We start from the raw sequence: 23,091 nt of genomic DNA, 5'->3' as shown, positions 1-23,091 counted from the left end.
ATTAATTGTTTTGTGGAGGCATAATATGTGGCTTTTTACTTTTGGGGAGCTCCTTTAAAATTATCTCAATTTCTTTTATGTTTATTGGTCTATTTCAGGTTGTAAATTTTGTCAATTATTATTTTGCTACAAAAAAGAAACATGTGCTTTGTTGTACTTTCCAAATACCTTAGTGTGTATTTTTATACATACTGTCCACTTATTTTAAAAACTAAAAAAATGATTCCTTTTTTATTCCAAATTTTTTACAGTCATATAGCAATCCCACTACATTCAACACCTTTAGACAATGGTGATTTGATGTTCAAAGTAATTTTTGTAACTATACAAGCAAATTAAAAATTTCCTCCTCATTTCCATATAAAAATGTTGTGTTTTCCTATTCTATCTTCCCTTTTTAAACTTTTTATTATTTTGATAATTATCAATAGTTAACATATTGTTAAGTAGGATTATTTAAAGAGAATTGGCCAACTGTTGAATCCCATATCTCCAGATTTTTCAAGCCAGAACTGGCTAACCATTTCTTAGGAATGATGTAAGAGTGGTTTTCATCTATTTGGAATTTTTGCTAGGTGTCTATAGAAGTCTTTATTTTTCTAATACGAAACAATACAGACCATACAAAAGTATTTTAACTTCCTTTAAGATATTTTCCAACTATGCAGCATAAATGTCTTGGGATGATTTCTGACCTAGTCATAGTTGAAACTATTCAGTGTTGAGCATGCGAACACCATGAGTAAAGTAAAATCATTTAAGTAAAAGGAAATTCAAACTTTTGAGCTGATCAACAGAAAATGAACTGTGGGATGTGTTGTACCTTTTTTTTTTAATTTGAGGAACTAATTAAATTTATTTCAGAAAACATTAACAGTCTGTTTTTGTGAAGACTCAAGCACAACAGAAGGGTTTTGGAGCAATAGATAAAAACAAGGAGGGATTATAAGAAAAGTGAAAAGATGAGTTTTTGAATGATGGATGAGATGGTGTTGAGAATCAAATTAAGAACTGGCATATTAAATGTTACTACTCTAACTTGAAAATCTAATTTTCCTTTTTAAGTAGCAAATAGATATTTTAAAGAACTTTCACTGTTGTTCTTAAAAATTAACATGCGGTTGAAGAAAACCTATTTTTTCTAAAACACCCACATCCAATCTACAGACATAAGTTTAGCAAACAATGTTGTTGTCCCTTTTATCTTTCTGTAAATGTTATCACTTTTGAGACTATTTTAATATGCAGCACTCATATTTCTTCTCATGATGCATATGGCAGTGAATATGGGAGTTCTCTATGGGGAAGTACAATGGAATACTACAAACATTTGATAAGCGTCTTTTTAAGAAGATTGAAACTGGTGGCTAGGCTTCTTTTATTTTTTATTTTGACAAATTAAAATATATATAAACCTCATCTGTTTTCTGCTTATGATGTTCAACATTTTGTCTTTTGCACGTGAACAAATTAAAAATGCACTTGAATTTAGGTACACTGTATCCTGGACATTTTGTCTTATAAACTAAACTGGTCTCTGAAGGGTGATTAGTTTTTGGATCGCAGTAACTACAACATAAATAACTAGGTTACTGATGGAGTTTAGTTTTGTCTGTAGCACCAACATGTCTCTAGACAATTGCAGCGAATGTTCAAACAGATGCATCCATCCACCGAGGGTCTGACTTTCAAATCACCTCTATATATGGAATATGAAATATCTGTCCTTGTACCTCCAAACCTCCTAGGAACATACTATCCCAGTGGCTCCATTCTGCCTCTACAGCCTCCAGATGACCATGTTGCAAGTGCTTTCCGTGTTCCATTTCTCGGGCTGCCGCATGGCGCCTTACCTGTTCCGTGGCCCTGGCATGTGCATTGATTGCTTTCAGGTGTTTGCTGTAGGAAGTCATTGAAAAGCAAAGCCAATTAGGACCATTTTGCACAGCAATGGAAATTAGAGTGCAGGAGATAGTTGAAGAGAAGGTAACTTAAGGAACTGCAACTGTGTTTTGGAATCCAAGCATCAGGTTAATGAGACTAAAGTAAATGCTGGTGAATTAATCTTTAGCAAGTAGCTACATTTTAAAACTGTACTAGTAACCTGTACTTACTTAGCTAGTGGCAGTGTATTTCTATACCCTTTCAGGACTCTATTTATGCAACTTAGTTAATCGTAGATCATTTTCTAAGCACCTTTTAAGAGAACCAGAGATTGTTAAGCACGTCAAGTAATGGAAAGCTTTCTAATATGTGATTCTTACTTTAAGAAGATAATATCTTCAACAGGGATATGACGGCTCTTTATACATGGTGCTAATCATTACTATCACTACCACCACCATTATTACCACAATTGTCATCATCATAGTTGCTGCCATTCACTCATTCACACACTCATTCATTTTGTGTTATCTAGTGTCTACCCTGTATGTACCAAACAAACACTACGAAGTGTGAAGAATATAGCAGAGAGCAAGATGAGTGAGGTATCTGACTTTATAAAGCTTCCCTTCTGGAAAACCGTGGAAGATAAAAGGAACAAATAGCTTGACACATATTGTTATACTAGAGGCCTGATGCACGAAGATTCGTGCAAGAATGGGCCTTCCTTCCCCTGGCTGCCGGCACCACCTTTGCTCTGGCCAGAGCCACCTTTCCGCCTTTGCTCTGCCCCTGAGCCACCTTTCTGCCTCAGCTCTGGCCCAGAGCCACCTTTTCACTTTCCTACACCACCCAGAGGCCCGGAGTGGCTGGGGCTGTGCGGGCCTGTGTCGTTGCCATGGCAATGATGCAAGCATCCCGCTCCCGGCTGCTCGGCCCTGTGTATACAAATTAAACCGCCATCTTTGTTGGGATAATTTGCATACTCACTCCTGATTGGCTGGTAGGGGTCGCGAAGGTACGGTCAATTTGCATCTTTCTCTTTTATTAGTATAGATACATGAGTAAATGATATGCCCCCAAATGATAGCTTTATGAAGAAAACGTAAGCTAAGTGAGGGGAATGAAAGGGAAATGGACTGTGCTTATAGAGAAGTTGGTTGGGCAAGGCTTCCGAGGAGGGAGCATTTGAGATGAGACCTGAGTGAGTGTGGTCTGCCCAGTGTGTGGGGGAGGACAATCCCACGCAGTTCACTTAGTGTGAGCTTCCTTATTGCACATTGAAGTAATAAGAGTTTTTAAATCATATGTATCAATCCTTGCAAGATTCTAAAATAATCATCATTATTATTACAGTTCACAGTTTTTAAAAAATCTGAGGCTCAAAAAATTTACAAAGCATATTTGCAATCTTATCGCTATTAAGTAGTAGATACAATCTATGGATGCAATGTATTTTAAAACATGTTTTTTTCAGAGGAAGGAAAATTATATCTGGCTTTCATAATTAGGGGAAACCCCTGAAAGAAGACAGTTGAGCAGGGGTGTTGAATGGTTGAGTGTCTGTAAGTTGGTGCACATGAAAGGGGTTGGAGGGAGGAAAATTAGGTAACGGGACATATGGTGGAATGGAAAAGTCAGAATTCCAGTCCGTTCACTAAGTCTGTAGTCCCCAAGCTTAATGAACTACAGACTTGCACAAGCCTTGGGCACTGATGGGTCATTCCAGAGGAACCACATATTCTTATGTGTATCTTTTCAGAAGAAAAAAAAATTATAATTCAAGCATGTTTTATCATTTAAAAGTGGTATATTTTATCAATTTGTTATGACTAGGTAACTTAAATTGATTTGAAAGTATTCCAGAATTCAGGAAAGCTTTTATACAACTGTAGATTTTCTTAAAGAAAAAGTATTAAAGTACAACCATTATTATGTTGGTGTACAAATCATTCCTTGATTCATTGATTTTTTTTATTGACTCATGAATTTATCCTAGAAATATTTATTTTTAGAGCAGCATTTGATAGTAGTTAAGAATGTCCTCTGAAGTTAGATTTAGGGCCCAGACTTCATGGAGTGGACCCTGATATCTCTCACTTATTAATACAAAGTGGATTTATTTTTGAATAAATACCTCTCTAAATCCCATTTTTTTTCTCATCTGTAAACCTGTCAAAATAATAGTAATTTCACATTATCTTTATGAGGATTATGTGAGATTATGAATATAAAGTACTCAGTATAATACCAAACACATAGTAAGATTCCTAAGCTATTATTATTGTCTTAGACAATGTCTGGTACAGAGCACATGGTAATTACATAATAACCTGAAGTCATTTCTCCGATAACTTGCTTTAAATTCAAGTAAAAGTGAATCAAGATCAGAATTAGTTTACTTAAATTCATATTTACTCTTGATTCTTTACTGGACTGAGAAGTCAGTTCCACGTTCTTAATCTTATTCTATTTTTCTTTTTCTTATACTATGAAGCAGTAGTACTGGGCTCACCTCTCTTTGAGTCAACAAATACAAATGTGTTTCTGATTTGTGGCCCAGACACCCACTTTCTATGTTTGCTGCCCTTCTTTCATTCTCTCTTAGTTCCTGAGAGGAGCGTTTCTGACCATCCAGGCTTTGATTTACAGCAGTGATCTCTTCACCTGTTGCTGACTTCTGAGGAGTCTTGAAGTGGTGCCTTTACATAGAGAATAACTGATCATCTCACCATGCAGATTCTAACAAAAGCAAAAAACAAACAATAATAACAACAACAACAACAAACTCACCTGGAAACCTGCAGTAACATTGCATCCAGAAAATGGTTGATGATCTTAAAACAACTATTACTTGTCTTGATTTGTTACTCTAATACTGACGATTTGAGGACCTACTGTCTTGATTTACATGGGAAATGTGAATGGAAATTCTAACCAAAATGCATGAGGTATACAGAGGTTGAATAACAAGCATTTATAAGCATGAAAAAGAGATGTGGGTCCAGTCACTTAGAAAAATAGTGGAATTGCCATCTGTTGCATTTGGTTTATGGCCTCAAAGACAAACTTAAAGTGGTTGATCTCAGATGACATAACACAAACAAGAACAAAATACCTGGTTTCTTCTTGATTAATTTTTTATTTATATTTATTTTTAGAGAGCGAGTAAGGGAGAAGGACAGAGAGAAAGAGAGAAACATTGATGTGAGAGAGAAACATCTATTGGCTGCCTCCCACATACATCCGGACTGGGAACTGAACCCAAAACCTGGTTATATGCCCTGCTCAGGAATTGAACCTGCAGCCTAGCTCTAAGAGTGCCCTAACCAGGGACCAAACTTGTGACCCTTTGGTGCATGGGATGATGCTCCAACCAACTGAGCCACATAGGCCAGGACTGCTTAAGTTTATATAGAGTCTAGTTTAAGTCCAAAGTATTTATGAAAAAAAATTGAATGCCAACTTCACTATATGAAAATTGGCTTCAATGCTTGTTAATCTGTGAGTCACAGGAAGCCATTTATAGTTTATTAAATGTTTTCTATACCATTTATCTTTGTTTAAATCAGTGCTCCTTTATAGCTTCTTGGGTGATTTATGATCACATAGCGAACTTCATATTTTGTTTATTTGTCCCCAAATCAATTAAATATTTCTGAATAAAGAAGGTTCTCTTGGGGAAGGAGAAAATGGGTTTGAGGGGTGGGGCAGGAAGAATCAGGAGGCTCAGTGTTTCAAAAACAATTGCAAAGAAAATCTGGTCCTCATTTCAAACCAGTGTGGTCTGTGCTGCACTTTGGTGAATGGTGCTTGTGCATTTCTAGTCAAGAGAGTAGAACACAGATCATCTGAAATAAAGAGCTTTACTCTGTGCATTGTGAGAGATGCTCAAGTTCATCCTTCCCCATCAATATCACCTCCTTGACAATATCATGCATGCTGCCCAGGGAGAGGATGCTGTTAACCATTGATAGAGAAGCACTCATTTAATTTAGTTCCTGCACCCTGTTGCTTTTATGAGTGGTGGGGGAACTGTTTTAAAAGACCTGTTGTGTTGACAACTGTGCACGGCTCTGCAGTGAGTGGCATTTTGAATGATTTCCCCATCTCTCATCTGGTACCTCTCATCTAGTTAAAATTGTAGTCTATAGTGCTTTGAGAATGATTGTATTTAAATCTTCATTGTAAGTTCCTTTGTTGCAAGAAAAAAAAAAAGTAAATGGGAACACTTTATTTCCATAATTATTTTGCAGAGTATTTTGGCTATTATCCTAGTGTTTATAGTCAGTGCATTTAAAATCACCTGCATTTTGTACAATAGGCATAAAGCTCTCCTGGTTTAGCTCATAGAGAAATAAGATTGCCCCCTGCAAAGATAGCCATTTATAATAAACGCACCTTAGAATAAATAGATGAGGTACCAAAGAGGAAAAGGATTCTAATCAGCATTCAAACTGTGATTGTGCCATGCACCAAATCATATTTTTATGAATGCATTTCTCTTGGAGCATGTATAATTATGAAACTTTTTTTTATCTCGGTAGGAGCTGGGAAGTAACAGCCCTCCACAGAGAAACTGGAAGGGGATTGCTATTGCCCTGCTGGTGATTTTAGTTGTATGCTCACTCATCACTATGTCAGTCATCCTCTTAACCCCAGGTAATCTGTCTTTATTTCTCTCTTATGACAGTATTGTGGATGATAATTTCACATTCAAATGCCTTAAGAGGGTAGCCATATGTGGTATCTTAGGGTATATTAGTGTTGGTTGGAATAAAGAAAAAAATGTGCAACCAGACATTTTGCACATGGCACAGTGATTTTGTTTAAATATCATGTAAGATATTTTGGGGAAGCTGAAATGTGAAATATATACATGGAGAATGGCAAGAAGATCTTTGGACTCCATTGCTACTTAGAGACTTATGTTTGCTAGTTTAATAAATTTGGGGGACACTGGACTTTCATTGTGGGTTGGAGGTAAGAGAGTGGAGTCTGAAAGTTTCCATATATTTGGTTAATAGCCCAACTGTAGTGACAGTGGTAAGCGAGGCTTTGAGGGACAAAGAGATCAGATCAAAAGACAATGAGCTAAGTCTCTAAATGCTCTCTTTCTCCCTTTCCCTGTACTTTTCACAGTCTAAGTCTCTCTCTGTCTAAAGAACCACTCCAGATTGCCCTTGCAATGATCTTTTGATTGTGTCCTTTCCTTTGCAATGTTTAACATACGTGTGTAAATTTTCAGTAGTTTAATTCTTCTTTGGGGATTATTTCAGTACACAGAAGTTTTACTACTCTTTAGTAGGTGCTAATATGGATAGCAGAGAAAGGCTGCTCACTTTTTAAAAATATATTTTTATTATTGATTTCAGAGGGGAAGGGAGAGGAAGAGAGAGATAGAAACATCAATGATGAGAGAGAATCATTGATCGGCTGCCTTCTGCACGCCCCACGCTGGGGATCAAGCCCACAATCTGGGCATGTGACCTGACCGGGAATCAAACTGTGACCTCCTGGTTCATAGGTCAATGCTCAACCACTAAGACATGCCAGCCAGGCAAGACTGCTCAATTTTTAAAACTGTCAAACTGTCTTCTAGAAACAAATAAATTTGACATACTTCTACAACTCACCCAGTAGTTCCTCAAAGACTGGACACCATATACAACTCGGAATTATAAAACATGGTCATTTCCGGTATAGAACTGAGCTAGTTCAAAAGTCAACTGGTATTATGAAGTTGTAGCATGTAGCTGAATATTGTGTTGCTATTCTGTTCTGTCATTATGTAGTTCCTATCCCAGCTTTGTTGCTTGAGAGTTCATTAAACATGTTGCCTTACGTAAAAAATGTGATTAAAAATAGATTTCTTTCGGAGTCGTTTAGTCAACAATTATGATGGCTAATTATACAAATAGCAATAGCAATTGTTTGAATGTGGTACTTTATGAAATATACCTTATTTATAAAAATATAGACTTGAAATGTATAACTCCTTAAAAATATACTTTGCAGTTCTTAATTAACGTATGAAGAGATTGAGAAATTAAGAGAATCAGGAAGAAGAAAAGGAAAGACAAATAATTTTAAAAGAGAAAGGAAACATTTCTTGGAAAGAGCTGTCTCATCCAGCGTTCTCTTTAGGAACTCGGTCTTAATTGCCTCGTAGGTACATCTGCAGTTCAGTGTAATTGAGCAATGGCTCCAAGTTGCTTCAGAATGCCAAGAATTTTTGTTAATGGAAGATGAGCTTACATTCAGAAAAGTGTTTCACTTAAACATAAGAATTTTAGCACAATTATTTAAAAAATGAAAGAGTCAGATAAATGGCCTCCTATTGGTGACTGTTAATCAGAAGGAGGAAATTTGTGCCATGGTGCCTGTGTGTTTCCTTCCATCCTGATTCTAGTATTTTTCCTGGTGGGTGATTCTCTTTCTCCCATTTTTTTGTTACTCACTGAGGCCATACTGACACTTCGGGGTCCTTGAGTGTTGGTATAAAGAAGACCTTATAGAATTTGCCATTCACTGAATTAAACTTTCTCTATTCAACCGTTTTCAAGTTGTCTCAATATAAAAGCACAGTATAGTTGTACTCAACTTGTCATATACTTATTCATTTATTAAAGCAAAGGCTTTGGCAAGACACACACTTTAGTTTGAGTTCTGGCTCTATGATTTACTAGTACTTTTGGGAACTTGGCCAGTTATTTGGCCTTGTTCCTTATTTCATTCATCTGTATTATGGATATAACATGTAATGCCAACTTTACAGTATTATGAGGAATAAATGATCATATACTTCAAGCATAGTTTAGCATAGTTTCTAGCACTGCTACTGTTATTCCTCTTATGATTACTATTATTCAGTAATTATTGATCATTTGACACAATACCAAACACTGTGTTATAAGAGGGAGATTTCCAAATGAAAGTATAAAATCTCTCGGGGATATAGACCTGTGACTTCCATGTTAAATTATGACAGGTAGAAATCTAGAGTCAGTCTTCAGTGGTCTGTTTGTCCATTCATTTATTCTTGTAGGTAATTATGGAGTTCTTACAACATTCTAGGTGCTCTGGTAGTTAGCTGATCTCCCCCTACATTATATCTATCGCCTCCTATCCTCCTCTTTCTCAACTACACAAAAACACAGCAACCCACACATCCCCAACCTAAGGACTTAATTTCATAGGAGGTTAATCATATCAATGGAAGTGGAAATTATTATTTGGACTTACAGTTTACTAAGTGCATTTCACATACCACATTTCCAATTGTCTTTAGGTTTCACTATTAATTGTGGCAGATATATTATGAAATGAAAAATAGAAGTCAGTATGCTGGGGTGGGAAAGGTATTGCAATATAGATCAGACAACTTGTGTTCTACACTCTGTGTTTGTAAACTCAATGCCGGTGGGGCCTGTAAGATTACAAAATTGAAGTGGATTGGGGTAATGACAGTGGTTAGGGATATGCTTGAGTTATAAACAAGCATAGATATTAGCCTAGTTACATGGCCTTCATGAAAGGCTCAAACCAAACATATCAGTGAAATATAAGGCCAGAAACCTAATGAGGTATCACCTAAGACTGGAGTCAGAAGCCTGGAATCACTCTTAGAAGTTATCAAATTAGGAAAAAAAATCTGAGTTTGTTTAAACTCCAGTTCTAAGGACTAGAATGTGCATCAAGACCATTACCTTTTGAATTGGCACATGTGCTAGTGCTTGTCTGTGCACAGACTCTAGTGCTCTAATTGCACCAAAGTCTTCCTCTTCTTACCCTCTGGCTTGAAGTCCCTCACCTGTGCTAGAATAGATCCACCAGGGAAAACATCCCACAGGAAGATGAAGTACAACACCTCCCTCCCCGCTCCTCACGGACCCTTTGCTCACCAATATGTTCCCATAGCTTTCTAGGTAAAACCACTGGAAACTTTCAACCAGGAAGGGAAATTCATATCAGGAGAGGAAACTTCTGACCCTGAAATTATTCAGCAAGGTAAAAAGATAACTAGACCTTAGTACAAAGGGCTGACTCAAGAACAATCCTTCCAATTAGGATAGACATCAGAAATTTTTATGTATTTCATAGCTATATGAGCTTGGGCAAATCAGATATCTCCTTTAAGCTCAAGTTTATTTTGTTGAAGAAAAGGGCATCTTTGGTTTTTGGCAATAGGAAGTGATCTTTTAATGTTTATCACAGCTTTAATATCTATGATCTAATCCATATATATATATATATATATATATATATATATTTATATATATAAAAGCCTAAATGACCAGATGACCGGACGACCGGCCAGTAGCTATGATGTGCACTGACCACTAGGGGGCAGACGCTCAACGCAGGAGCTGCCCCCTGGTGATCAGTGCGCCCCCACAGCTGGAGAGCTGCTCAGCTGACAGACAGGTGCCAGACGCCTGGCTCATGGCTGGCTAGCACAAATGCCCGTGGACACTCCCGCTGCACACCTGAGCGGGGGTGGGCGCAGCAGGTCTTGGAAGAGTGGGAGCTGCACAGCACCCAGCCTGGGCTCGGTCTCCTCCCCGCTGCCTGCTACTTCATGCTGTGTGGGATGGATGTGGACAGCAGGTCCGACGAGCTGGTGGGTAAGGCCGGGCTGTGGCAGCGCAGAGGTCCACTGACCCCCACAGGCCAGGCTGAGGGACCCAACTGGTGCATGAATCCGTGCACCAGGCCTCTAGTATAATAATAATGACAACAATAATAGTGGCTTGTTTGATAACAGATATTATAGCAGATTAAACCTGGTAAGCTCTTTCACTAAGCCTCTTCTGCCTTGAAAATATATTTAGTGGTTTTTTTGGAGGTTGGGGAACACATACAAAAAGTTATCTAGTCTAAGATAGGATTTAGAAACTGTTTTGCTCAAAGTAGCATCGCATTTTTCAGGTAAGTGCTAAGGAATGCAAGCCTATAACCAAAGAAACACATGTTCATTGTAATTTTGGTTTGATTGCAAATTTTATTACAGAAGTAATTTGACACAGGTGTCTTATTTTCCAAATTGTCTACAAATTATCTGCCTTGTGAAGAGAAGTCCTAATTATTTTTGAAGAGTGGGTTAACCATTCATGTATTTCTTTAACAAGTGACTGTTTCTGAAAGGAACAAATTATTCAGTCCAATTTTTTTCTGATTAAAAAACAGACTTTGTTGAATGTGTTGATCAAGCCCACATTTTTTTGTTGTACTGAGTTCATTTAAAGAAAAAAAAAAAGAGTACTTGAATTTATTTTCATAATATATTCCTATGAAATCAGTAATTATACTCTATACATGTGTGAGTGTGTGTTCATGCTGAAAGTTGTGGAAAGCAGTCTTACATAGCTATGCATTTATTTTGCGGTATCATACTCATATTTAATACGTAGAATGAGAATGAACATTGTCAGGAAACAGTTCATGCACCATAGGCACCTATTTGGAGCTGTTTGAGAAGAGAGATGCCTCTTTTATGAGTTACAAAGTATTTGGTAGAGGATATTGATCAAGCTCTTCAGTCCCTTGCCACCTGTGGACTGTGTATATTCCCCCAATTCTTCAGCAACAGTGACCTGTTGCCCTTGGATTGATGTGTGTAATCAGTCAGTGTCGAAAGAGGGTCATCAGGTTAATTTACTAGCATAGCTGACTAAAGACAAAGTTGTAAAGCAGTGAAATTGTGTCTTCATCATTCGCTCTAGCTCTTGCTTTTTACACAATTACTCATTCTTTTACTATCCTCCTTAGATGAGCATCCTGGGTTGGTCATTACCTGTCAATCAGAATATAAAGTAAGCCAAACATTCATGTCTAAGACATCACCTCTGCTCGATCTCAGTTAAATAAGAATTAAATGAGGATTGTTCAGTTCCTCTATATAAATTCCTTTATTTTCACTCTTTGAAGTATCTCAAATAGTGATAATTTTACAGTAGTTTCAGAAGCCATTCTGGGGAATAATTTACACAGGTTGAGATCGGCACTGTGATATTGATTAACTAAACCCTTATGTCAGATAAGAGTTTTGATCCATGAAGTTATGCTCAAATAGTTTGTTTGAGCCAATATTTAGAACTAAGGAACTAGAGAAATTTAAGTAACCCTATGCAGAAAAATAAACAATCAAGACAGAAAACTAGAAGTTAATATTTAAGTATGTATGCTTTTTTTTAAGGACTATCAACTTACCTATATTTTCCAGAGTGTGCAGAATTATGTCATCCATTCCTTATAAAACACACACCTAAAAATGGTAGTTTTCTAGATAATCAAGTTAATGCCTGAGAATTTGGATGACTTAGGTGCCTTGATTTTGGAGAAAGCATGGCAGATGAAGCAATTCAGTTGACCTTGATGTCAGACTGAGGGAGTTCATGGCCTCTCCTGACTGTGCCTGCAGATGTGACCATGTAGTAAAGACTTTTCTCTTCCTATTGTCTTCGACACCAGATTTCTACATGAAAAGTTTAATCTGTCCCCATTTATAAAAAATATATATATCATTTTCCAAACAGCATTCAGTAAAATTAAATACTGTATTGGCCGGGTGACAGCTGATTTGTTTTCGTTATGCAAAAACTCAAAATGAATTTATTCTGGTTACTCTTATATTCTACCAAAGTAATTGCTCCTGGTTATAGTTAGTTAAAATGTCATGTTATATTATGTTACACACAATCTCTTGGCAGCTCTAATTTAAAAGGTATCATTTAAGCATCTGACCTGTGTTTTAAAATGTCAAAGCAACAATCAAACTATCCCATTATCCTTTTATGAGGGGGAAATAATGTTTTGCAGATTGTGAGATTTGCATTACTCACTTGTAAACATCAACATCAACCAAAATCAAATTGCTTATTCAATTTTGTTAATTTAAAAAAGGAGGCCTGTTGTATTGATAGGCATAAGCTAAATAGTCTCTGCTTGTTTTCCCAGGAACAGCACAGATGAACACATTTGAATATGGTATAACCTAGTCAGCTGCCAAAGGGAAACTCACAGATTCTAACAGTTTTCCCCTGATAGCATTTACTGCTGTTACTTTTCTAGTAGATTTATCTCTGATGTTCAATGAAAAATAATTTTCTCTGAGCATTAGTAAACTAAGAGTTTGTTTTGTATTGTCTTTGCTTTACAGCTACATTTCAATAATTACTTAGATTTGATTCCCTTATTTATTCTTCTCTTTTGGTATTCTCCAATAAGATCAGTAATGGATTTAGCTTACATTATAAAGTGTTTTGTTTTACAAGAGTTGAAAGAGAATCTGTTTTAATGAGTAACATTTATTTATTAACTGCTTATCACATGCCAGATATTGTACTACATGCTTTACACGTACTATGTTATTTATCCTCAAACCATGAACATGATTACTTTATTAGCTATTTATTTAGCTATTATTAATTTATTCATAATCTGTATTCAGTTGAACCTTGCTGTTATAGTAGATTAGAGGCCCGGTGCATGAAATTCATGCACAGGGGGGTGGTGTCCCTCAACCCGGCCTGCACCCTCTCTCCATTCTGGGACCCTGCAGGAATTGGGCCTAAACCAGCAGTCGCATACCTCTCTCACAATCTGGGACCGCTGGCTTCTAACCACTTGCCTGCCTGCCTCCCTGATTGCCCCTAACTGCTTCTGCCTGCCAGCCTGATTGCCCCCTAACCACTCCCCTGCCAACCTGATTGATGCCTAACTGCTCCCCTGCTGGCCTGATCAGCCCTAATTGCCCTCCCCTGCCAGCCTGGTTGCCCCCAATTGTCCTCCTCTGCTGGCCTGGTTGCCCTTAATTGCCCTCTCCTGCTGGTCTGGTCACCCCTAACTGCCCTCCCCTGCCGGCCTGATGGCCCCCAACTGCCTGCCCCTGCTAGCACCCAACTGCCCTCCCCTGCCTGTCATCTTGTGGCAGCCATCTTGTGACAGCAATCTTGTGGCAGACATCTTGTGGTAGCCATCTTGTGGTGGCCATCTTGTGATTACGTCGCACAAGGGCGTCATGCGAGGATATTGCGCAAGGGTGTGATGCCACCTAGGCTTTTATTATATAGGATTGCCTGTCATACAACTGGACCATGAAGAAGCAGGGTCACTATCCCAGGCCCTTTTGGCTTTAGCACATGTCTTAACTTTTGAAATATAGATTAAGATGCATGATTAAGATACCAAAGGAAAGTATGGTCAAGAAACATTTCAGAAAAAAAAAAGAGCTCTGCTTTATTCTACCTCTATATTTTTTTAAATTAGTCAATAGATTGTGTATATTTCTTAAAGGGAATGCACAGCACAGAATGAATTAGGCTGGGATAGACAAGGGATAGATAAGGAGGAAATGACAGGAGTGGGCATTGAAAACTGTGCCTGCAAATTTTATATGAATTTTTATTCCAGAAATCATATTTTTTTCAGAGTCAACAAATGCCCATGATAAAAATAAATACACATTTTTATCCTAAACCACATTGTATAAAAAGTACTAATATCACTATACAACTTTAATAATTTTCTCATGTTTTTATTTGCTCTAATTAATATAAATACTTACTTTAGAAATATGGTAGGCTGACCACTAATAATGGGGGAACAAGAGAGCTTGATCATTGAGAAGCAAGGGTTCCTTAAAGGAGAGGTTACATCTTCCTGGGGTAAAACATTTTTTAACACACATGTGGCCCTGTGTTTGTATAAGGGGATATTTTAATATATGTAATTATTTGCCAAAGATTTTAACATCCAATTCTTTGAACTGTAACTTAAGTCACCCCATTCCAAAGTTTGTTTATCTATAATAATAAAAGTTAATATGCTAATTAGACTGGATATCCTTCCAGATGACCTTCCAGACAAAGCTGTGGTGGTGGGGGCCAAGCCTCTTGCACGAATTTCAGGCATCAGGCCTCTAGTAAGATATAAGAAGAAACATTATCTGTAAAATAAGAAAAAAAATTAACCTTAGTTAAATAACACTTTAAACTAAATAAGATGCCACTTCCTGCCTTTGTTCTGGAAAAAATAGTTTTGCTGGAAAAAACTCAATGTTTTGGTCTGTTCTTCCATAGTACTTCTCTTGGTCTAAGATTATTCATCTGAGTGTAAACTCTAGCAAATTGGAATCAGGGAAACTAGACTTGGGAAACATCCCTACTTACATGGAAGACTGTGACTTGAATCTGGGCATCACAATTTAGCTTTTGCTTAGGGTGTAGAATATCTCTGATCCTAGACTCACAGCTTATCTTGCTTTTTCTGGGGCATCATATAGTTATACTAGAGGCCTGGCACACAAAATTCATGCACGGGTACGGTCCTTAGGCCTAGCCTGCAATCAGGGCCATCTTCTCCGCTTGCTGGGAGCCAGCTCTGCCCCTTGCCACCACCCACCCCTGGTTCCCCATTTGCCATTGGGTGATTGGAGCCTGCCAGCCAAGGAAGGGTCTGAGAGGTTGGCCCCCACTTGCTGTCCCCGTTCCCTGTCGCTGGTCGCCCTCTGTCTGTGGGGTGACCAGTGGGGTGGGGTCTTTGGCCAGGCACCACCCGCATCTGCTGCCACCCACCCTGGGTTCTCTGTTTGCCATTGGGTAATCGAAGCCTGCCTGACAGGGAAAGGGACTGAGAAGTTGGCTGGCAGGCCCTGACGAGAAGATCAGGGTCTGTGGGCTAGAGGCAGCTCCTGCGTTGAGCATCTGCCCCTGGTGGTCAGTGCACGTCATAGAGACCAGTCGTTCTGCCATTTGGTCGATTTGCATATTACCCTTTTATTATGTAGGACTAGAGGTCCGGTGCACAAAATCCGTGCACTGGGGGGAAAGGGTGTCCCTCAGCCTAGCCTGCACCCTCTCCAACCTGGAACCCTTCGGGGGATGTCCAACTGCCAGGGGATGTCTAAAAACCAGCAGTCGGACATCCCTATCACAATCTGGGACTGCTGGCTCCCAACCGCTCACCTGCCTGCCTGCCTGATTGCCCCTAACCGCTTCTGCCTGCCAGCCTGCTCACCACCTAACCACTCCCTTGCCAGCCAGATTGACACCTAACTGCCCCTCTGCTGGTCCGATCGCCCCCAACTGCCCTCCCCTGCTGGCCGGATCGCCCACAACTGCTCTGCTCTACTGGCCATCTTGTGGTGGCCATCTTGTGACCACATGGGGTCGGCCATCTTGTGTGAGGGTGTGATGGTCAATTTGCATATTACCTCTTTATTATATAGGATAATATTAGGGGAACAAGGTTGAGGAATTTACTTTTTTATCGATTACAGTTTACCACTCAGAAGTTCTAGTTACTCAAGTTACCTTATCTCCCCATCACATTCATTATGTTTTTTCTCTGACTCAAAATATGCTGCTGATAACAATTTTATTAAAATGAAAGTCACATATTATGAAATTAACCACTTTAAAGTGAACAATTCAATGGCATGTTGCACTCTGTGTGCAACCACCACCTCTATCCACTCCTAAACATTTTCATCACTCCCAAAAAAAGTCCCTTAAGCAGTTATTCCCAGTTTCCTCCTTCTCCCAGCTCCTGACAATCACCTCCCAGTCTCTATAGATTTACCTATTTTGAGTGTTTCATATGGAGGGGATTAAGTGATATGTGACATTTGGGTTTGACTTCTTTCACTTAGCATAATATTTTAGAGGCTCATCCACATTGTCACATTTCAGTAATTTTTGTAGATTTAAGTGTAAAACTCTTTACCTCATTGATTAAATTTATTCTTAAGTGTTTTATTCTCTTGAATGCTACTATAAATAGAATTGATCCCTTAATACATTTTGAATTGTTCTTTATTGGTATATAGAAATGCAACAGATTTTTGAGTGTTGAGGCTGTACCCTTAACCTATTACATCTAGTAGGTTATTATAGAGTCTTTGGGCTTTTCTGTATAGAGAGGCTAATGCCATATCCAAATAGAGATAGTTTTACTTCTTCATCTCCATTTTGGCTACTTTTTACTTATTTTTCTTACCTATTTATTCTGGATAGAATTTTAGTAAAATATTGAATCGAAACGGTGAAAGTAGACATCATTGTCTTGTTAGTGATCATAGGAGGAAAGCTTTCAGTCTTTCATAACTGACTATCATCTGAACTGTTTTTGTGTTTGTTTGTTTTTTGGTAAAGGCTTTAAATCAAACTGAGAAAGTTTTCTTTTAATACTATTTTTTAATGTCTTCATTTAAAAAGAGTATTGGATTTTCTTACATATATTTTATCATCTATTGAGATGATTATGTGTTTTTCCTTTTTTCTATTATGTGTTTTTCCTTTTTTCTATCTATTTTCTTTGTTGATGTGGCTGTTGAGCTACCCTTGCATTCATTGGGCAAAGTGCCTTTATTAAAGATAGGTAATCCTTTTGATATGCTTATAAATTTGGTGTGTCAATTTAAACATAAAAACAAATAGTTCTGAGATTCTCTATTAATATTTTGTTGAGGATTTTTGAATCTATTCATAAAGAAAATTAATTAGTTGTTCTTGTGTTACCTTTGTCTAGATTTGGATCAGGCTAATTCTAACCTTATAGAATGAGTATTCCTTCCTCTTCTTCTTTTTGGATTTTTGCTGAGACCACTCTTTACTTGCTGAGACCACATTCCATTATCTCTCCCCTCCTGACCTGCACAGAGAATTCTCTGCCCAGAAAAAGCCGCCCAAAGTCCTTTAAAAACCGCTGACTCCAGTCACTGGGTGCTGGAGCCATCCGGGGCTCAGCCATCTGGTGTGTGGATGATGGAATAATTTTCTAATCCCTCACCATTCTGGCCTCTTGCCTTCCTCTTTCAGCGGCCTAACAATTAGCATTTGTTATTCTTTAAATATTTGGTAGAATTCACAAGTGAAACCACCTGCTCTTGAATTTTTGTTGTTTTGGATGGTTTTTATTATTATTAATAATGATTCAATTTATTTTCTTATTATAAGTCTGTTCTGATTTTCTATTTCTTCTTGTGTTACTTTGGTAGTTTGTATTTCTAGAAATGTGTTCAATTTATTTAGGTTATCTAATTTGTTGACATGCTATTGTTCATAGATTTCTCTCAAAATCCATTTTTATTTCTGTCAGATTTTTTAGTAATGCTCCTAGTTATATATCTGATTATTTGCATCTTCTTTCACTTTTATCTTAGCAACAAGTTTGTCAATTTTGTTGATCTTTTCTACTTTTTATCTTGTTGATTCTCTCTATTGTTTTTCTATTCTGCATTTCATTTATTATTAACCTTTATTATTTTATTTCTTTAGCTAACTTTCAGTTAGTTTGCTCTACTTTTTTAAAAACTTTTTTACATGATAGTTTAGGCTATTGATTTGAAATAATTTTTAATGATGTTTAAAGCTATATATATGCTTTTACTGCATCCCATAAGTTTTGGTTAACTATACAAGGTTGGACAAAAGTAGGTACACAGTTATGAGTATGTGAAACATAGAGTTTATTATTTTATTATTTACAATCATTATATTATTGTACTATAACTATAAGCATGCTTTGTCCCACCCCTGCATTTCTTTTTAATTTATCATAGATGCAATAAAGAATAGAATAACAGTAGTATGATTTGATGTCCAAATGATGACAATAAGGTGCCTGCAGTTTCATCCATCATTGGTTTGTACTAAGACTGAAAATTTTAACCCAGTGTAAAAGAGTAGTATCATTAAAAATAATAGTATTATTAGTACAATTTTTACTTTTAAGACCTAAATTTACCATTTTCCATGAACCACACTCTGCAGACCTCTGTTATAAGTTATAAAATAAATGATACAAAAAATTTGCTCATGGTTATGTGATTGAAACAAATAGTATACCTGAGAAAGCAGCTTAAACATGGCTATATAAAGGCTCAAAGGCTCAAGTAGGGCCATACTACTTATCATCCGTGTGTGTGTGTGTGTGTGTGTGTGTGTGTGTGTTATTGTGTAATTTTCCTTCTCAGAATGTGAAAAGCCTTTGTGTAAGTACATTTCTCATATTTAGGTTTTCTGCTGAAACTCAGGAGATTTAATTTGAATAAAGGTCTAGAAAGAGGTTTGAGAATGATTAGCATGCTTGAATAATTGACTCTTGACTAATTAAGTCTATGAGTAAATTTTAAAGTTCTGATTTATTTATTTAAATGATGACAAGTTTGAGGTAGAATTTAATAAGCCCTTCAAAACCCAAAAATGCAGTTCTCATTTGATGAGCACTCAGAGTCTCTTCTGAAAACAAGAGGAACTAGTACAAACTATAACAGAAATTAGGGGATCTTAGAAATGCCAGCTACGTTATTGTATTGTGTGTGTGTGTGTGTGTGTGTGTGTGTGTGTGTGTGTGTGCGCGCACATGCGCTCTCTGCTGTGTGTGCAGAGTGCTTTAGTAAAATTCTATATGAAGAAGTCGAACATGCCAAAGAAGAGCTGTTCTCTGTTCTGGTTGAAAAGCACTAACCACATAACCAATAATGATAGTGGCTGACATTTCCCCTCTTGTCCTGAGAGGGCTTGTTAGAGTCTCCAGAACGCAGCTGGAAATAGTGTGATTTCCACTGAAGCCTTTCTCTTAATAAATGAGGAAAATTATGCCTAAATGGACTGAGAGATTTAGCCTAGGGCATATAAGCTGGTTAAGGGTTGAGTTAGGACTAGAATCTGACCTCCCAACTCTAATTGCTGTTGCTGCAACATTACTGGGTGTTCCTGTTTGAGAATAGAGAATGGGAGAATAGGTTCATAGTTTTGTGTCAGGAAACTATGAGAAGATGAATGCACTGCAGGAGGCATATTACTTGGAACTCATATTTCAGTATTTCATATTTAATGTAAGTTTCCTGAATATTGTTTCCATGTTTGGTGAAGAAAAAGGCATGGACGGGAAGGGGAGAAACAGATACATAAATAAATATATAGTTGATAACTTATTTGCCAGCTAGCCTCTTCATTCTACTCAGTGGACACATAGCTTTGGTCAGAATTTAGCTATTTCCCACATAGTTAAATTTAAAATGCATTCTTTATCATTGAAATGTCTTTCTATATGAATGTTACATGCTAGAAATGTAGTCAAGAAATATAGAACATCAGTTGGATGATAACCTTATTTAGGAAATAAATTCAATTAGAAGTGTATATAGTATAGACTTTAGAAGATATACAGTTAATCTGAATCAGAACTGGTTTTAGTTAGTGTTGATGAGGATTTGACAGGGCTCTTGTTCAAGAAACTTAGCTATTGCCAAATAATATACTAGAGAGTAAGAAAAGGGTAACGAAAAAAATACAAAAAGGAAACATCCAGTATGCTAAAAGGAACAAAGGTAATTTTCTGCATCTACATGATGCACTAATTCTTTCTGTGCTTCTGTTTAAATGGATGAATTGCTCACAGCAATAGTAGGTAGCACACTGCTTGAAGTTTCCTCCATTGACAAGACTGATTTATAATTTACTTTTTGTGAGATTCAAATTTTTACCTTAAATTCTAATCTGGTCAAATGCCCTTCCTTAAAAAAAGATACTTATGAGTGAACATTTTCATTAACTATAGAAGCAACTCAATAATGTGCTTCTTGTAGGGTAAAACCAGAACATAATGGAAACATTTTGGTTTTGGCTGAAGGGAACAACTATGAAAGAGATGAATATTCCAAAAGAACAAAAAACAACTTTTTGTGGTTCTGAAATTGTAAAATTCAAAGGTGCTTCATAAAGACATATATTTTAATATATTGTAATGTTTTAATGATAATAATAATGACAGTGGCTGACATTTAGTGAGCTGAGTATTTTGCCTAATGATTTTTATATATGTCCTCACTTATTTTTTAAATCCTCATCCAAGGATATTTTTTCCATTGATGTTTAGAGAGAGTGGAAAGGAGGGAGAGAGGGAAAAATGGGGAGGGAGGGAGGGGGGAGAGAGAGAGAGAGAGAGAGAGAGAGAGAGAGAGAGAGAGAGAGAGAGATTGGTTGCCTCCCTCATGCCCCAGGGATCAAACCTGCAACCTAGGTACATGCGCTTGACCAGGAATTGAACCTGTGACCCTTTAGTGCACAGGCTGACGTTCTAAGCATATGAGCCATGGCATACCAGGACATGTCTTGTGTCTTGTTTTTTGTTTTTTGTTTGTTTGTTTGTTTAATATTTTTACTCATCTCAGAAAGGAAAGGAGAGGGAGAGATAGAAACATCAATGAAGAGAGAGAATCATTGATCAGCTGCCTCCTGCACACCCTGCACTGGGGATGGAGCCTGCAACCTGGGCATGTGCCCTGACCGGAATTGAACCATGGCCTCCTGGTTCATAGGTGGATGCTCAACCTCTGAGCCATGCTGGCCAGGCTTGTTTTTCTGTTTCAATAATATTTACTTTTATTTCTCAAATTTAGATTACAAACCCAGTAATTTCTTAACTGATAAATAGTAAACCTTTGCTTATTGTCTAGGTGACAAATTAAGAAACATTCAAAAGAACTTGGGATCTTATATCTAACTTGAGATAACATCAATTTTGGCCCTGTTTAGTCTTCTGTATAGTGTTTCAACATCCTAGTGAATGAAAAGAAATGGGGAAAAAGATAGAAAAAAAGAAGGGAATTAATGCTTCAGCTGTTAAGTAGTAAAATATAACTTAAAGGTTTATCTGTTGACTGGATGGGAAATACACAAACAACAAGCAAAATAGAGACCAGCAGACAACTCTGGGGTGTGTGTGTGTGTGTGTGTGTGTATGTGTGTGTGTGTGTGTGTGTGTTTGGGGGGGGTTGGTGTTGGGAGGGGTAGAGAGAGTTAGCAAAAAAGGAAAAAAGAGAACTCATGGACATAAACAACAGTGTGGTGATTGCTGGTGGCAGGGGTGAGGTGGGTGGAGGTGGAAGAGGGCGTAGAGGGTATAAAAGGTGATGGAAAAAATAAATAACGTATATATATTGAAAAAAATCTGGAATATAGCCATGACAGCTATGATTTCCATTCTATATTTTCAACTAGTTATCCTTTATTTGATGTTTAAAGTGGAAATGCACTAGAGGGCTGAGTCTGTACTGACACTAAACATGGAAAATGAGAGTATTAAGAATAAATTGAGATTTAAACATGGTTCTGGGAAATAAAGATGGCGGTGCTTTGGGCATGCAGACAAAGGAGGGAGTCACCTGAGCGGAAAAGGGAAATGGCTTGGTTCTTCTTATGGGAAGGTTTGAGATGAATGCACTAGTTAGTTTTTTATTTATTTATTACTGTTTTAACAGGAAATGATTTCAAATAGGATTTTAATTAAAAGAAATACTTCTGAACCTCTGATGTCAAGAGTAAACTAGATAAAAAGTAACACCATTAGTTTTAGAAAAGACAAACCAAGAATTGGATGTCTTAGTCATTATTCCATTCAATACCCAAGAGTATTCTCTTTTCTTTTAAGATTATGCAACTAACTTATTTCAAAAGACCACTTAAAAAGACAGTGGGATTTTTGGAAGAAAAAACAGATATACCAGTGGCAGTCTATGATCTTAAATTACAGACTGTTACTCTTGAAACAAAGAAAAGAACATGGAGGGAATTACTTAATTTCAGTTCTGGTAGTACATTTGTGTATTGAAAACTAAATGTTTTAACTAAGATTCTATATCTTGCAACTGTTTAACAAATGATTCCTCGGCTTCAATTTCCATAAATACTTGTGATTATTGTTGTGCTATGCATCTCATTGGATTTTTGTGCTGCTATTCATAATTAAAACCATAATCATGAGGTCCTGCTTGATTAACAAATATGTCTCCTTTTGATAGCAACTATTAATATATATTCTGTTCTCAGGCTTTCACACTTACACACTTCAGAAAGGTATCTCACATTTCATTACAAAATGAGTGGAGATACGTTACTCAGTAGCTTGTTGGTAAAGAGTAAGGTCTATGGAAGGTGAATGTTAAATTTAAAATATATTTTGTTGGTATTAGGGAACAGGTAATAATTTCAGAATTTCTTTCTCTGAAGATTTCTCAGAAAGAAGCTTTAGATGAGGGATCATCTCTTTAAATTATTTACAACCTAATGCCAGTTTTCTTCTGAGCTACCTTCTTATGTTTCAATATGAGTTGTTGCGATAAATTTGTGATAATCCAGGATTTTCTATTTGATAAGTGTAGCCTTGGAGTTAAAATATAGAGAAAATGATTAAAATGTA

At 37.1% G+C, this 23,091-nt stretch overlaps 1 protein-coding gene across 1 annotated transcript in view; it reads left to right on the top strand.

Moving 5' to 3' along the window:
- The window catches only part of DPP10 (dipeptidyl peptidase like 10), a 666,829-nt gene that overhangs the window by 150,767 nt on the left and 492,971 nt on the right, over window positions 1-23,091 (top strand). Inside the window, exon 2 of the mRNA XM_054723381.1 lies at window positions 6,432-6,546. Coding sequence (XP_054579356.1) covers window positions 6,432-6,546 — 115 coding nt within the window. The remainder of the gene's footprint in view (window positions 1-6,431; window positions 6,547-23,091) is intronic.

The sequence above is a fragment of the Eptesicus fuscus genome, chromosome 11 (assembly GCF_027574615.1).
Source record: "Eptesicus fuscus isolate TK198812 chromosome 11, DD_ASM_mEF_20220401, whole genome shotgun sequence".
NCBI lineage: Eukaryota > Metazoa > Chordata > Mammalia > Chiroptera > Vespertilionidae > Eptesicus > Eptesicus fuscus.
The sequence above is the reverse complement of the archived record's forward strand: the minus strand, read 5'-3'. Positions and strand labels throughout refer to the sequence as shown.